This window comes from Podarcis pityusensis (assembly GCF_964106645.2).
Source record: "Podarcis pityusensis genome assembly, chromosome: 10".
Classification (NCBI taxonomy): domain Eukaryota; kingdom Metazoa; phylum Chordata; class Lepidosauria; order Squamata; family Lacertidae; genus Podarcis; species Podarcis pityusensis.
In genome coordinates this window covers 13,843,229-13,860,572 of record NC_138035.1, presented here as the reverse complement: position 1 = coordinate 13,860,572, position 17,344 = coordinate 13,843,229, and the positions used below count along the sequence as shown (strand labels likewise).

Genomic DNA, 17,344 nt, shown 5'->3' with positions numbered 1-17,344 from the left:
TTTATTTGGATAGGACCAGCTGTGGGCAAAGGTCTAAATGGAGGAGGGCAAATGTGCCTTTTCAGACTGCAAATTAGACTCCTGTTAAGTACTGTTGTGTGTTGACCCTACAGATTGCAAGGCAACAACAGCAGCTCCTGCAGCAGCAACACAAAATCAACCTTCTCCAGCAACAGATCCAGGTCAGAGATTCTGAGTCTATCCATTGTTTTTATTCTCTCTGTCTCTCTTTGTGCCTTTTTCTACTACCCCCAATTCAATAATTTATTGCCATCAATAAATAGGCAACCATATCTGAGTTTAAGTAGATTGATGCTGGTTCCAAATCTATGGATGTTGCTGTGTGTATATTGGTATGCCTGCCCTTATACTCCGTAATGCGAGTCTGAACTGATTGCAAGTGTCTGTGCAGAAATGGCACCCTGAGAACCATAGCTTGCTATCCTAAAATGTGTTCCTAGCCCTCATGAAACCAGCTGTGGTGAGCTGCAAGCCCGTCTTTCTGTGCTTTCCAGGTGATGGACATGAAAGCAGCCCAACCTTTTTCTGTTACAAAAGTCCTGTTGTTATCTTGCTATGTTTGTGTGTGTGTGTGTGTGTGTGTGTTAGTACAAAGAAAGCATGAAAAATGGGCTTGGAGAGTTAGCCGTTTATGAAAGCATGGTGGCTTTCTTATTACTAGTATTTAAAGGAGCTGCAGGACTTCTTACAGATGTAACTAGAAAATGGCTATTTGCAGTGCCAGTCCTCCCATTAGGCGCAATGAGACAACTGCTTCAGGCAGCAGATGCTGGGGAGTGGTGGAGGAGGCGGAGAGGTGTTAAGAGTTCAGAGCTGTGTTGCATGCTGCCCTGTTTCAAATGTTGAAGTAAGGGTCAACAGCAGTCCAGCCGGGAGGTGGGGGTAGAAGTGCCATTTTGTCCATCATCTCAGACAGCGAAACATCTTGGGCTGGGGCTGTGTCTCTGTAAACAAGTTCATTGCTTTTAAGCACCTAATTTCACACAGGAGTGGAAGTTGGTTTGTTCATGTGGAGATTCATATGTTAGAATGTAGTATGCTCCAGGAAGGGTGTGAGATGACATTGATGGATGATTACTAGATATAAAGACGGTGTGATCTAACAACATGTGCAGGCTCCAGCGGACTCTACGCACATAGTCCCAGCCATGCCATAAGCAATAACCCTCTTCACTGAGAACTGGAGAGCAGTGGGGATTAAAACCAGCTCCCAGCTTTCCTTTTCTAACAGCAGCAGTTCAGTCTTGTTTGCACAATTCCTCTTCCAGTTATCACATGCTCCTAACTGGATTGGACTGAAGCCTCTGAGATCTGATTTAGATTTGGGCTGAATCTGTAATAGATGTTATCAAGGTTGTTTTCATCTTAATCTTTTTGATCGTGTTCTGTAAAAGTGGAACTTTTCTTTCTAAAAAAAGAAATCTAGTTATTTTTAAAGTAAGAGATTGGTATGTGCATTAATTGTTACATAGAGCAAATGCTTCTGTGTTGGGGAAATCAGTCCATAATCTATCATCTGTGGCCAAATCTGGCATTGTATTTCAGAACAGAACAGAGTTCAAACAGAACTTAGAGAAGTAGCACTTCCCTTTAACTATATCTTCCCTTAACCTATCAACTTCCCAACCTACCTTAAACTTTATTTCACCCTATCACCGAGTATTTTCCATATTTCTGGTTATGAGTTTATTGATAAATATGTTCCACACTGGGACGCGGGTGGCGCTATGGGTTAAACCACAGAGCCTAGGACTTGCCGATCAGAAGGTCGGCGGTTTGAATCCCCGCGATGGGGTGAGCTCCCATTGCTCGGTCCCTGCTCTTCCCAACCTAGCAGTTTGAAAGCACGTCAAAGTGCAAGTAGATAAATAGGTACTGCTCTGGCAGGATGGTAAACGGTGTTTCCGTGAGCTGCTCTGGTTCGCCAGAAGCGGCTTAGTCATGCTGGCCACATGACCCGGAAGCTGTACGCCGGCTCCCTCGGCCAATAAAGCGAGATGAGCACCGCAACCCCAGAGTCGGCCACGACTGGACCTAATGGTCAGGGGTCCCTTTACCTTTACCTTATGTTCCACACTAATGTTCATTTTTGTGTTTCTGAAATAAAACCATTCCTGACCATATATATATATAGAGAGAGAGGGAGTTTACATCATCTTGTTTATTCGTTTAACTAGGCATAGGCAAATCTATCTGATTCTGGTTCATGTCAACTTCACCTATTTTTACTTTTCAAATTTCCATTACATTTCCACATTTATCTGCAGATGATTTTTTAAAAGGTTTCTCTTAAAAGGTTTGTTTTCTCTGAATATGTATTTAAATTCGTACTTGGATACATTTCAACTGTTGGGAATCAGGTTTCAGAGAAGTGTGAAATCTGTTGACCTGTTAAATTCCAGATCCACACATTAGTCTGAAAGGCATGGATCAGGCCATTTCCCATAGAAATGTGCGGAGTCCAGACCTCTTGGGCATCTCCATTGTCAGCTTTCCTGCTTGAACTGGTGAAGCTGGAACCTGATTCTCTGGCTCACTAGCAGGGCAGAACCACCCACATAAACTCTTGCTTTCTAGGAAATGTAGAATCAGAGGGACTGCTTCCTAGCAGCCTCTGCGTTCTCTGATGGGTTGAAAGGACTTGTAGCTTTCTGCACTGGGATGCCTGTCCACAGATACTGTAATTCAAGTCTGAGTTCACTGCAAGTATCTATGCCGGAAATGGCATCCTGAGAATTGTAGCTTGCTTTCATAAAATGTGCAAGAAGCCAGAGATGGTGAGAAGCCTTTAAGATGTAACCCCACACATGTTGTCAAAGACCCACACAACTACCCAGTCAAGACCAGGCTCAGGGCGGCTAACATCAAATGTCAAATACATTAAAACACAATCAAACAATTGATTAAAATACAGAATAAAAATTAGAATCAGGATAAAATTAAATGACTGCCCATGAAAGTACAACCATAGGGGTTGGGAACCTCAAGTATTCATAGGGCCAGCTATCCATGTTGGTCCCACATGAGCCGATAAAAGAGCCAAAGAGGTAACTTACAGGGTCCCATAGAGGGGGGTCCATTTCTTGTCCATTACTTCTGCTTCCAAGCCCAGAAAGTTGACCAGAAGTGAGGAAACAACTCTGTAAGATTAGGCTTGCTGCTTAATTATCATGCATTTGAATGATTAAGATGCTGGAACAAATGTGTCTTATTTTTCCAGTGAAAAAAAGGAATTCCATTTACCCGAGCCAATTTTCTGTAAGGTCTGTTAAAGTCATAGCAATTTTGGATAAATTATTCTGCAAGGAGAGGAAATTTCCTTTGATAATATTTTACTAGAAATACTATTTAAAAAAAAAATAATCTAGCACGGACTGATGAGGATTTATACTTGAAAAAAAGCCACCCTGTTATCTTAGGCTTTCTAAACAATATGCCAAAACACACAACACGTTTGTTCCCCAAAATCCGCTGTTCCCAATGATGGCTTCATTTTCACCATGGATTTAAAATACATGGCTTTCCCCAAAGAATCCTGGGAATTGTAGTTTACCCCCCACAGAGCTACAGTGCCAGTGTGGTGTAGTGGTTAAGAGCGGTGGACTCGTAATCTGGTGAACCGGGTTCGCTTCCCCGCTCCTCCACATGCAGCTGCTGGGTGACCTTGGGCTAGTCATACTTCTCTGAAGTCTCTCAGCCCCACTCACCTCACAGAGTGTTTGTTGTGGGGGAGGAAGGGAAAAGAGAATGTTAGCCGCTTTGAGACTCCTTTGGGTAGTGATAAAGTGGGATATCAAATTCAAGCTCTTCTTCCCAGCACCCCAAACTCTAGTTCCCAGGATTCTTCAGAGAAAGCCAGACACCTCAAATACAATTTTGGTATGTGGTGGGTGCACAGTCAACGTTACTTGTTCGGCTCTTAGGCTTCATCTCCCAGTTCAGACATTTTCCTGTGAAAAGGTAAACCGGCTGTGATCTTTTTTCTGGGGAAGGGTGGGCTACAAACAGAGAACGTTAAAAACGAACGAGTTATGTGGCAAGTAACCCCATTAAAAATTGGGTTAAAAGTGACTCATAAACTACATGAGAAGGACAGTCGTGACTTCAAGGAAGATTGGGAACTTTCTACAAATTACTTTAAAAAACAACAAAATGACTTGGACTCCCTGGCAGGTTTTGAATAAACATCCACAAATTTATTAATAGAATACATGACAGATAAGGTAATGATATGTACCATGTTTAACATGCAGAGAATAATATGTGCAAATAAATCAGAGAGGGGAGCTGAGGGAAGTATTTGGGGGGGGGAGGGATGGGGGAATAAAAAGGGGGGAAATGTAATTGATTAATTGGATTGATAATTTGTTCTGTTGAAATTGTTTAATAAAAATACATTTTTAAAATAATAATAATAATAATAATAATAATAATAATAATAATAATGTGTCTTGTGGGAGTGACTGTGCCCCACTTCAAAGCACAGGAAACCCCAAATGCAGGATGTGAAATATTGACTATTTTATGGTGCAAAGGTGAATTTCTCAAATGATGACGCAAATCTCACATGTGCCAGCAACCTGTGTATTTAATTCTTCAGAACGCCTGGAATGATGCTATAACTTAACGCAGCATTATTCTAAGGAGCATTCTGGAAGATAGCAGTGGTGACAGCAACTGACTGCCAGAGGGGTGACACTATTCTTGCCCCCCCCCGAACTTTGTAACAATGTGGTATCGTTAAATGTAGCAGCTGGGGAAATAAATGTGGCCCTCAGGTCAGGGAGAATGAGGAAGAATACCAGTAAGCTTTGCTCCCTGTCCTCAGAATGCGCAAGAGAGACTTCTGACATGGCTCAGTTGGTAGAGCATGAGACTCTTAATCTCAGAGTCATGGGTTCAAGGGCCCATGTTGGGCCCAAAGAATCCTACATTGCAGGGGGGGCTGGACTAGATGACCCTCGTGGTCTCTTCCAACTCTACAGTTCTACGGCAGCTTCTAAGGTACCAGTTTCACCCCTTGTTTTTCATGACACACACAATCAGTTAAGGCTGAAAGTTCCCAGCTGAGAAGTTTTGGTCCTGAACTAGTAAAAAGGCAAGTGGATTATTTATTTAACTTGTGTGCTGCTTCATATTTCAACCGAAATCACTTAAGTGGCTGGCATATGTGAAGCACAAGAAAATCAACGTCTTTTCTCCCCCCCCCCCAAACAAAGAAATACAATACAAATTTCACATTCTGCTGAAATAAGTAAACCCCTCTACACTTTTATACACGCAGCAGATCACTGCAGCCTGTGGGAGAGTTTCTCCTGAAAGTTCAAAAAAATCTCAGAAGCTCTCTCCGCAGTAGTTCAGAAAAGGCCTTTTAGTGTCGCTGCCACTGTTCTGTGGAATAGCGTTCCTGCTGAGATATGACAGGTGTTCTTTAGCTGCACTTTCCAGAAGCAGTTGAAGACATCTTTGTACCCGCAGGCTTTCCGAGTTGGATAAATGAGTCTTTACCAGGAGTATCTACCTTTTATAGGTTTAGCTTTCTTAAAAAAATAAGGTGCAATTTTGTGTTTTTAACTGTTTTTCATTGTCTTTAGCATTCTATAGAAGGTGCTAAACAAATCAACAACAAGAATTCTACTGCGTCTACTACTAACACTACTAATCACAATTCCACCTTTCGAGTAAAATAATCATACAGCAATAAATATCTCGAAACTTCTCTCTAAATAGCTCTCCTTCGCTGCTGGAGGTTTTTAAACAGAGGTTGGACGGCCATCTGTCAGGGATGCTTTAGCTGTGATTCCCGCTTTGCGGGGGGTTGGGGTCCCTTCCAATTCTACAATCCTCTGCTTCTATGAAAACAGTGTATGTAAGCAAAATAAATGCGCTCAAGTAAAATGCATAAGAGCTTCAAAAGCAGATCATAAACAAAGCTTCAAAATATATCAAGATACAGTAACAAAAGGCAACATAATTAACTGAATTTATGCAGCAGTTCTTAATTTGGCATTGCCCTTCTCAGGAGTGGCGCTAGCTGAGAATTCACTTAATTCTCTCACGTGGCATGTGATTCCTTAGGAAAGTGCCTTCCATGGAGTCAGACTCAATGGGCATAGAATCATAGAGTTGGAATCCCTGAGGATTATGTGGTCCAACCCCCTGAAAGGCAGGAACATGCAACCTTCCCATATGGGAATCGAACCTGCAACCATCTAGTTCAGTACTGTCTATGTTGACTAGCTATGGCTCTCTAAGCCTCCAAGGCAGGGGATATTCCTAGTCCTACCAGGAGTTCCTGGGTACTGAACCTGGGTACTTGCGCATGGAAACCACTGAGCCACAGTTGCTGGAAAGCCACAAGCTATACACTGCAGTGGAGCCTTTGCTACTTCATCAGCAAAAACTGCCCTTAGCTGGGCCACTCACCTGCTGCAAATCTCATGGATTTGTCAGAGGTGATGTCCACCATTCCAGGGTTTTGATATACTCAGGATAGTTTCTTGCCCTGTGTCAGGAGCAGCTGCCGGTTTCCACGTGACTTGGAATCGGCAGCATACCAGATGCACTCAGAAAGGCCCCAAAAGGAGCTGCATCAAATGCTTTTCCCACGACTTTGCAACCTTTTTTTCTTTTGCAAACAACAGGGATGGACTGCCGTCTAAAAACAAAACCTCTAAATAATTGTCTCTCTCCCCTTCCCCAAAAGGACTCAATAGTTCATTTCCTCTCTGTTAGTGGCAGAGAACTCTATTATTAGTTCAAAACTGGACCAAATTTTAAAAGTTTTCTTCCTGATTTTTATCGTGATTAAACTCCTTTCTTTTGCATTTTAGGGGATAGTGAGTGTCAGGGTAGAGATCGGTTGCAAAACTCACTCAGACACCGCTTAGAATTTTAGTTTTCTCAGGGTTGAGATGAAATGGGTTTGGCCTTGAGAATTGTCCGGCAAGGAGTCTGCTGGGAACCACATGTCAGCTGCTCTGAATATTGTACATCTAATAAACAGGTGTGACACCCAAAGAGATGACTATGCTTCAGGAATCTATCCTTGCCATCATCTGTTGTTCCACCAGCTCTGAATGCTGTCTGCTCCTCACAGTCCCATCCTACCGAGAGAGGGGCAAGTGGCAGGCTTGGTTGTCAAGCATGTTAGAAGCAGAGAGGCAGAGAGGGCCTGCCCTACCATTAGGCAAGCTGAGGCAACAACATCAGGCAGCAGTTTCTCCTCTTGAACTCTTCAGCCATTCCTGGGCCAGCTGATCTGGCCAGCTGGCTAAAGGTCTGGTGGAGAATTCTGTCTCGCCATCAGTATTGAAATAAGATTCAACTGTCAATCCAATTGGATTCTGCATGTGAAAGCTGGTGGCTCCCTTGAGTGGTGAGTTGCCCAACCAGAGACAGGGTAGAAGACTTATGGGCTGTATCTAACAAAGTTGACCTGTTAGCACAAGTACTTCTGCCTGCGCAACAGGACTTCTTCTCCCCATGCATGTTTGCACAGTGCACCCCGCACCCACCCCCAAATTATTCTGAGCTTTCTCCCAACTCTCCAGATTAGGGGTGTACAGAGAGAGGAGGAGGAAAGGAAGTCCTTCTTGGCATACCAAACTCCTTGCACTAACAGGACAACTTTGTTGGATACAACTCTGTGGAACTTACTACAAAAACACAGCCCAAGAATGGTTCTCTGAGACCACCTAATTCCCTGCAGTTTTGCCCTCCAACAAGGAGCCCTGGTGGTGCAGGGGGAAGTAAACTGATGCCTCAACTTAGTTTGTCCTCTCAGTGGTCTGCCACCACTACCATCAACTGCCACCAGTGAACTGTTCATTCTGTAAGTTGTTCAGCGTGGCATAGTGGTTAAGAGAGGTAGACTCGTAATCTGGTGAACCGGGTTCACGTCTCCGCTCCTCCACATGCAGCTGCTGGGTTACTGTGGGCCAGTCACACTTCTCTGAAGTCTTTCAGCCTCACTCACCTCACAGAGTGTTTGTTGTGGGGGAGGAAGGGAACGGAGAATGTTATCCGCTTTGAGACTCCTTCGGGTAGTGATAAAGCAGGATATCAAATCCAAACTCCTCTTCTTCTTCTTCATGGACTCCTCTCTTCTCCTTTTACAGGGAGGGCATATCCTTTTTTGGTCCCAGTTCCAACGAATTTTGTTGTGTTTGCCAGCATTGTTGTTCCAAAAAAGACTCTCCCGCATTTTCTCTCTCTGCATCAATTAACAAGAAAGTAAATTGCATTTTAAAATTATTAAAGGAGAGATAAATTCTCATGGGTGGGGATGCAGGTGTCATGTTGCGCGTGTCTTCATTCTGAAGCAGACCTTTGCGAGTGTCCTTTTCGTTCTGTAAATGGTTTGACCAATAGTCTGCACTCTGTAGCCTCCCTGGGTGCCCAGGCTTCAATGAAAGCTCAGGGGAGGTGACTCCTCCCATGGGGTGTTTTCAGATCAGGAAGTGCAAGCAGCCAGGGAGGCTGAAGGAATGTTTACTGGCAAGACACAGAGCACCATCATGCAAAGATAAGGTAAGCTCAGAACCCCACACCCATAGAAATTCTAATGAGAACAAGGCAGGGAAATGGGTGCTCTTTTCACAGGGGAAGACAGCTTTCAAGAAATTTCAGGACAAGTTCCAGCACATCACTCTTTGTATGTGTGCATAGGGTGATGGTAGGGTTCTCCCTTTGGGGCACAAGGCTTAAACCAGATGGCCCTTGAATTCCAGCTCTGTAATATCATGAAAGTGTGTTGTTTACATTTGCACCCTGTCCTTTATTTTGCAATAAGGTGATAGGCTGTAGATTAGCAAGAGGAGACTGTCTCTTATGTTTCTATTCCAGCGAGTGAGTGAGTGTTTGTGAAAGAGGGGGGTTGGGGTATTTGTGCGGTTTTGTTTTTTTAAGAATCCCTTTTATTATTTCTTGCCATTGTGTGCCTGCACATATGGAAAGGCGCAGCACGAAGCCACGGGTGCCAACGAGCGAAAGAAAAGCATCCTTGTCCATTGAGCTGACCTACTAAGGGGAACATTAGTTCGCCATATGATCAGCGTCTCATCCATGTGGAGAGTGTGGAGTCATGAGCCCTTTTGTTCGGAAGCCAAAAAAGGCAGCTTCTGCTGAGGGGAGGTAAAAAAAAGGAGAAGAAGAAAGGGAGGGAAAAAAGAGATGATTCAGGCAAGATAACAATAAATTTTTTTACTGCTGGCTGGTGGAGGTGTTTAGGATGTGTTTTCTTTATATCTCCGTCCGCCCCTAATTGACGATGCTTTAAAATTGAATGACTAGCAGTCAAAACGTGTTTGCTTCAAGCTGAGAAGAAAAATGCCGGTGTCTCTGCTTCGGAACTGATTGCGCTTTGTACACAACTGACAGCCGCAGTCACTTTGAGTGACTGATAAGTGGGGAGCTTTGCCACTTATCAAGGAATGCGCGCCGAAAAAGAAAAGGACTCTGAGCCATTCAGATGCGTTGGCATGCTCAAAATAACATCTCACATCAGTCAGGCTCGCAAGGCACCGGGAGACGTTTCAAAATAAACTTTGTATCCATCTATCTCGCTATCTGGAGGCAAAGATTCAATTTAACAGACAAATCGCCGCGCAACATTGCAGTGTTTTCCCGGAAAGGAGAACATCATTATAACGGTCATGGGTTTATGCACGATTTACTGGGGTTTCGATAGCAGTTGAGGGTCTTCGTCAGGGCAACCCACCCCCGCCCCCATTCATCACTCTAGATCAGGGGTGGCGAACCTGTGGCCCTCCAAATGTTGCTGGACTACAATTCCCATCATGCCTGAACATTGGGCCATGCTGGTTGGGGCTGATGGGAACTGGAGTCCAACAATAACCGCTGGAGAGCCACAGGTTTCCCCAACCTTGCTTTCAATAAATGAATGTTATTGTTATTGCCACACACTTCCACCAAATTACTCAGAGTGTCGTACATGTTCTCCTTTCTGTTATATCCTCACTTGAAAACCTGTGAGGTAGATGAAACCAAGACAGGCAATGGTTCAAGGTCACATTAAGCTTTTTTTGGCTAAGGTGATATTTAAACCTTGGTCTTCTTGGTCTCAGTCCAACACTTTAGTCATCATCATCATCATCATCAATAATTTTATTATTTGTCCCCCGCCTAACGGGCTGGGTGGCTTCCAACAAAAACAAAAGCATAATAAAGCACTTCACTTCTTGCAGTGAGGGAACCACCAGTAGACCCTCAGAGGTGGACCTCAGTGTCCAGGCTGAACAATGCGGGTGGAGATGCTTCTTCAGGTACACAGGGGTGGGGAACCTGTGACCCTCCAAATTTTGCTCTCACATGTGGTCACTGAACCCTACATTGCAGCTTGGAATGGAACTACCTACTGTCTGATGTATGGAAATGGCCTCCACTGCCACAGATGTTTAGAAGTTATGGTATTTAGGACTGCACTGTTGAAATTCTGACTAACTATGATTTTTGGGTGCACAGCAGAGGTGCATCACAGGCTTGGTCCACTCCCCCCATTCCCAGTAGGGTGGAATCAGATTTTCCTTTGCATGCCGTGTCTGGACTGTTCCCTAGCCATGGTGTCACCACCACACACTCCTACATATGTACACACAATGTTATGCTATGATTTTGTTTGTTTTGGGCTGCCCAAAATGAAGACCATGGCTTTTTGCTTGCTTTCTTAATAGAGTCTGTGTGAAAGTCGGTTCATGTTACAAAATATACTGCTGATCAGCAGACTGGCATCTGGAGAATAAAATGGTCTGCAAAAGTTGAGAAGTTGCCCATCCCTCATAGAAACAATACTGGGTATTCTCTTGGATTCCATCTGTTGGCTTGGGCAGTCTGTTCTGACATCTCACTCCAGCCTCATTGCTGACCAAATGCTAGGAGAAGTTCTCTGGAGTGATTCACTGGAAATGTATTGGTACCACCTACTGAGTCATCAGCACTGTTGACTGTAGCATTGTGGGTTTCCCCTGGCGCATCACCCTTCTAGAGATGGGTTGTGCCCATTGCTACTCTTTTTATGAGACGTAATTGAATTACCAGTTGGGGAGGCACCATCCAAACAATTTGACAGGAGTGAGATTTTGTTTCGGGGTTTTTTCTGTTCGTTGTGTTGGATTTTATTTTGCAATGTGGCAGATGTGTCTGGCATTCTTTAAACTTTGCAGTGATAGCAAATAAAGATGATGATGATGATTATTATTACTACTACTACTACTACTACTACTACTATTACTACCTGCCTTTCACCCTAAAGTCCCAGGGCAGGTTATAGCAATTAAAACACACTATTAACATTAAAATTCAATATTTGTTGTTGTTTAGTCGTTTAGTCGTGTCCAACTCTTCGTGACCCCATGGACCAGAGCATGCCAGGCACTCCTGTCTTCCACTGCCTCTCGCAGTTTGGTCAAACTCATGCTGGTAGCTTCGCGAACACTATCCAACCATCTCATTCTCTGTCGTCCCCTTCTCCTTGTGCCCTCCATCTTTCCCAACATCAGGGTCTTTTCCAGGGAGTCTTCTCTTCTCATGAAGTGGCCAAAGTATTGGAGCCTCAGCTTCAGGATCTGTCCTTCCAGTGAGCACTCAGGGCTGATTTCCTTTAGAATGGATAGGTCTGATCTTCTTGCAGTCCATGGGACTCTCAAGAGTCTCCTCCAGCACCAGAATTCAAAAGCATCAATTCTTCGGCGATCAGCTTTCTTTATGGTTCAGCTCTCACTTCCATACATCACTACTGGGAAAACCATAGCTTTAACAATATTAAGCTATGGTTAAGCAATATTAAGCTATGGTTAATTAGCAATATTAGACCACATTTAAAAACTACTTAGAACAGCTCAGTTGGTTAGAATATGGTGTTGATAATGCTGAGGTTGCAGGATCGATCCTTGTATGGAGACAGCTGCATATTCCTGCATTACAGGGGCTTGGACTAGATGATCCTCAGGATCCCTTCCAACTCCACAATTGTATGATTCTATGAACATAAAAGGGATGTGGGTGGTGCTGTGGTCTAAACCACAGAGCCTAGGGCTTGCCAATCAGAAGGTCGGCGGTTCGAATACGCACAACGGGGTGAGCTTCTGTTGCTCGGTCCCTGCCCCTGCCAACCTAACAGTTCGAAACCACGAGGTGCAAGTAGATAAATAGGTACCACTCCGGTGGGAAGGTAAACGGCATTTCTGTGCACTGCTCTGGTTTGCCAGAAGCGGCTTAGTCATGCTGGCCACATGACCCAAAAGCTGTACGCCGGCTCCTTTGGCCAGTAAAGCAAGATGATCGCCACAACCCCAGAGTCGGTCACGACTGGACCTAATGGTCAGGGGTCCCTTTACCTTTATGAACATAAAACTATAGAAATAAGGTGGTTCCAAAAATATTCATCTGTCATCAAAAGAGGTGCGTATAATGAAAGCTGTACAACGAAGTTGCCAAATCAGTTATAATGATTTGGATCCTACATTATCCAGGCACACAGGAGGATCATGCTTGGATCTGGAAAGGGAGAAGCGGCTTGAAATAGTGGTGATCTCATTGTTGCCTGGAAGGGATTAGCTTTCTGTCCTTTTCAAAACAACCACGTCAACCTAAGGGAGTCAACACCTGTGGGATGGAGCAAAGCCACCAACTGGATTTTGCTGCAATCACATGGAGCCCTCCTAAGAACCAAAGTTTACATCCATGGAGCACAAATTCTAAGATTTGCACAAGCTCTGCATGTCAGAAGAAAACTGCACACATGGCAGTGGCTGCACATACATCCTTGTGCCATAATCCCTCTTACAATGGTCTGGAGAGCTGAGCCTTTGAGCCAGAGCCCTAGATTGCAAGCCTATAGCCTAGGGGTGGCAACCTATAGCCTAGGGGTGGAAAATATTTTAAGCCCAAGGGAGGCATTCTATTCTAGGCAATCTTCCAAAGATGCCGTCTGGGCTGGGCTGCGCCAGAAGCAAAAGTGGGCAGAGTAATTGATGAAATGTTACCTTTGTACAGTCGTTCAAGGAGACCAAAGCCCCATCAGCTCAACTGGTTAGAGCATGGTGCTGATAATGGCAAGGTCACAGGTTTGATGGGTACATATTCCTGTATTGGAGGGAGTTGGACTATATGATCTATGGGGTCCCTTCCAACTCTCAGATTTTATCAAAAATACTCAGGATGAGAGGCCGGGCCTATGGCAGATGTGGCCTGGAGAGAGGGATTATGGCCTGGGACAGTTCTGAGTCCAGATAGAGAGATCTGGAGGGCTGCAATTGGGCCTGACTTTCCCCACCAGTGCAATAGCTGAGTAGTATTTGCAGTTCTGGTTGCTTTTGGTGGCAACGGCATGCGATCCTGAGATTTTCTGCTTAAATGTGCATTTGTTTGTTTGTCTGAAAGAAAAAATTGCTTCTAATCTTTAAGACTATAACCTGCATTTTCAAAATCCCTCCAACCATATTTGAAAAATTGGCAGCAGAAACAATGTGGGTCTGACCAGAGGTGTAAGGTTGGAAGCCAATCAGGACCTGAGAAGCACATTTGGGGACCTATGAAAAACAGCAGAGAAATAGTAGAGTACTATCTGCTCTGAAGTTAGCAGTGTTTTTTGGGTGGCTCCGAGTGAAAATATTATCTGCCCTTGGATTTAAGATTCCTGGTTTCTGGAGCTTTTGCTGTTGATACCCAACACATTTGCATTATTGCTAAGCTTATCTCAAATATTGGACTACTCTGCTGAAGCCAAGAATGGTTTACTTCTAAGTAATTCTATTCAGCTCACTGGGAATACTCCAGAGTAAGCAGGCTGTGGACTGCACCTTAATAGGGAGAGAAAAAGTGGCCGCCTCAGTCCCCATTGTTTGCTGCAGGTTTTTCTTCTCCGACTATTGTCTGCCTTTCCCTTTGTTGTACATAGCAGGTGTTTCTTTCACTACCCCAGAGCTGGCAACACAACGGTTTCCTTTGTGGTGGCTCCTTGGAGACTTTTGATTAAACTCTTCTTTGTGGCAACGATGCCAAATTGCACATGGAATTTGTGTGTACACAAATGCCTTCGATTTCTTCTTTCATGCTCGCTGCTTAAGTCTTTCTCGGCCTCTTGCTCTTCCCTCGATTATCCTTGTGCCTCACCCTAGCTAAATCTAAAAACAGAACAAATGGTCTGCAGACTTTATCCCGCCCACACGTCCATTCCCTCCCCCCCAAAAATATCTATTATGGGGAAGGGTCCTAGCTCACTGATAGAGTACATGAATCGCATGGAGAAGGACCCAGGTTCAATCCTGAGCATCTGCAGGTAGGGCTGGGGGCCCAGTTGCTGTAGACCACTGGTCTTCAAGCTGGGTTGCAACAGGAGCACTACTACCATGAAAATATATGGTGAAAGATTAAGAAATGGATCCCCCAATACATGTGAAAAGTGAATACTGGGTCTGAAAAGGTTGTAGATATTTACTGCAGACAGTACTGAGCCAGATGAGCCCAATGGTCTGACTTGGTGTGATGAAGCTTCCATTGTCCCTATCAGTGCTGTTTGAAATCTCTGAAGTCTTAAGATCCAAGATGACAACAAAACGTTACTGATTAACATAATGTTTAGGTCTAAACCAAAAGGGGAGGTAATTTTTGCAAAAACAAGAACAACAACAACCCTTATCGGTGTTTAAAGATACCCCACTTGTGGTGTGAAGATAAGTAAGAGTGTTCACCTATTTAGGAAGCATTTCTCTGCTCTATGTCATCAGTTCACCATCTGATCCAGTCCAGGAAACATGGCTCCCATTTTAACTTGGCTTCAATCCCCGCTTGGTGTCATTAGCATGTAGTGACACCTGCATAGCGGCATAGTGCCCAACAGTGGTGCCAACTTGCGAGGGAGATCGAAGGGGCAATGATGTGTGCATGATGTTGCCCATGCAATGTCAGGACATTGGGAGGAGCCAGGGGGAGGAGCCAAACTCGGCAGCAGCACAGCTTCAATGGCTGGTAGATCCTCCTCGCTGCTGCCATCTTTCCCTTACACTGCAAGAGTAGCCACTGACCACTAAAGCCATGCCACACTTGGCTCCATGCTTGGCCTCCTCAATCCCCTGATTTTATTTTTTATTGGGGGGGGGGCAAAAGAGCTGGGCCCCTAGGAGTTGGTACCTATGGTGCCGGATAACTAACCATGCAATCCCTGATTAGCTGGGATCACTGGTAAGGAGAAATGGGCCCCACTGGAAAAGTGGCATTGAAACAGCAGCAGATGGGGGGGTCAAACAGGTTTGAGGGAGGACTTTGTGGCACATTTCGTGGAATTGGGAATAAATACTTCAGCATCTTGAAAATCAGTGCAGGAAAATATTTTGATATCACTGAGGAGAATGGAGGAGGACAGACACACAGAGAGAGACCTACATTTTATCCTCATACAAGCTGGGATGGCTTAGTATGCTACCATTAGCTTGTTTACAGGTAGTAATGGGTAAAAGCACAAGACACGCTACAAATGTTGGTGTTGAATTCAAATTGCTGTACCCCCTCTGGTTCTGAAGCATTGTTCTTCAATGGAGCATCACCAAGCCTAATATCAGGGGCGGAAATCAGGCCACAAATGCACACACAAACACCTCCCAAATAAATGTTAGGCTTCGTTTCCAAATAACCTGCCACCTAACTTACAGGTTTTCACAATCCGATCAAAAAAATGCAGGACATTACACAAATAAATGAAAAAACCGCTGTGGCAACTGTATTATAAGCACATGAGAATGAATAAGAGCATCACTCAGATCACTGAAGACCCTTCTGAATAATGATGATGATGATGATGATGATGATGATTTGACTAATCTTCTAAAAAAATCAGGATAGAGTCTACCAGAGGGAGATCTCCAGGCAGTGCCAACCCTAGGCAGATTGGGGAATCCACCTCATGCAGTAGATGCTGGAGAGGCAGGGGAAAGCTCCCCACCATTCCCCATGAGCCCCTTAAATATGCCCACCCTGCACTCCCTTAATTAGCTTGCTGTTCCCAGGTGGGGCAGAGGGTGCCACCCCATCACCAGTGTTGAAGGAAGATTGCCAACCCAGTTGGATTTCATATGCAGAATGGGAGAGTGCCATCTTGTCCTCTCCTCAGGCAGCAAAATATATTGGTCTGGCCCCGTGATCATAGAAGTACTTACACAAAGCTCAGGGTGATTTATTCATTTATTTTTTTAAAAATGCATACATTCTGTAAATTCAGCAAAATGTTTCAAAGCGAAAATAGAAGGTGCCTGCTGAAACTGTTGGAAGAGTCTTCTACAGGACTGGGCCGATGGCACAAAGGGGTCAGCTTCATGTCTCACTAATTCTGGGGATGACCAGTAATGTTCGCACAGATGTTCTCAGTGACAGAGCTGAGATAAAAGGGTTTGGGAACTCCCTAAAGTTCCATGGACCCAAGTTGTTCAGGGATTTGTGAATCAATATGAGGACTCTGAACCTGGCTCGGTAGTAGGTGGGCACCTATTGCTTAACAGTGGTGTAGGGTGTGAGGGCGATCTGGCTGCGACATCTGTCACCCCATTGATCGCCAGGGTTGATTCGGCTGATCTGGCTGGCTCGGCGGGTGTCCCCTTCCTCCCTCACCGCTCCATGTGCGTCCCTCCCGAAGCTGCGCACTTGGTGGAAGAGGACGACCATCCCAGATAGAAGGAGTGTACCGTTCTTCAGTCAAGGGTATACGATAGCTGCGCTCCCCTGCTAGAACCTCCAGACAATGGTGTAGCCATGTAACAACTGTGTCTCATGCTGTCGGCCAATATGCAGGCTGGCTGCCACCTTCTGCACCAACCGGAGCTTCCAGATGAAGCCCACGTAGAACACATTGCAGTAATCCAGCCTTGATTACTTCAAGTGATCCCCTACAAGATGAAGGATGGATACCCAGCCCTGTACATCACCCTGTCAAGAGCAGGAGGTGTGCTCCCAAACTGGCTGAGAAGCCGGCAGATTCTACATGCTTTTGTGACTTGGACTTGCTTCCTCTCAACTTCCGTCTTGTTTCTGTGCCCCCCGCAGTCATATTATTGGCACCTCATGTGGTGTTGGGATTAGCCTTCTCTTGGGGAGAAGGAGAAGCTGGTGTTGTTGGAGACCAAGGAACTTATCAAGACGGTGCAAGGATGTGGCTAGGCAGGGGAGCTGTGTGAGTGACACCCAAATCCCACCTGCCCCCAGAATGAGCGTCAGGGCTGTGTGCCACTTTGAGGAGTTCCTTTGGCATTTGAAAGGCTGATTTCCTTCCTGTTGGGACTGTCTCTCAATGGAAATGTCAGAACCGAGGAAGGAT

At 44.8% G+C, this 17,344-nt stretch overlaps 1 protein-coding gene across 6 annotated transcripts in view; it reads left to right on the top strand.

Annotated features, from left to right (window-relative positions):
• The window catches only part of SOX5 (SRY-box transcription factor 5), a 764,489-nt gene that overhangs the window by 573,565 nt on the left and 173,580 nt on the right, over nt 1-17,344 (top strand). For all 6 annotated transcript variants that reach the window (XM_081022783.1, XM_081022784.1, XM_081022785.1 and 3 more), the window contains one exon: nt 114-182. In XM_081022783.1, the coding sequence (XP_080878909.1) occupies nt 114-182 (69 nt within the window). The remainder of the gene's footprint in view (nt 1-113; nt 183-17,344) is intronic.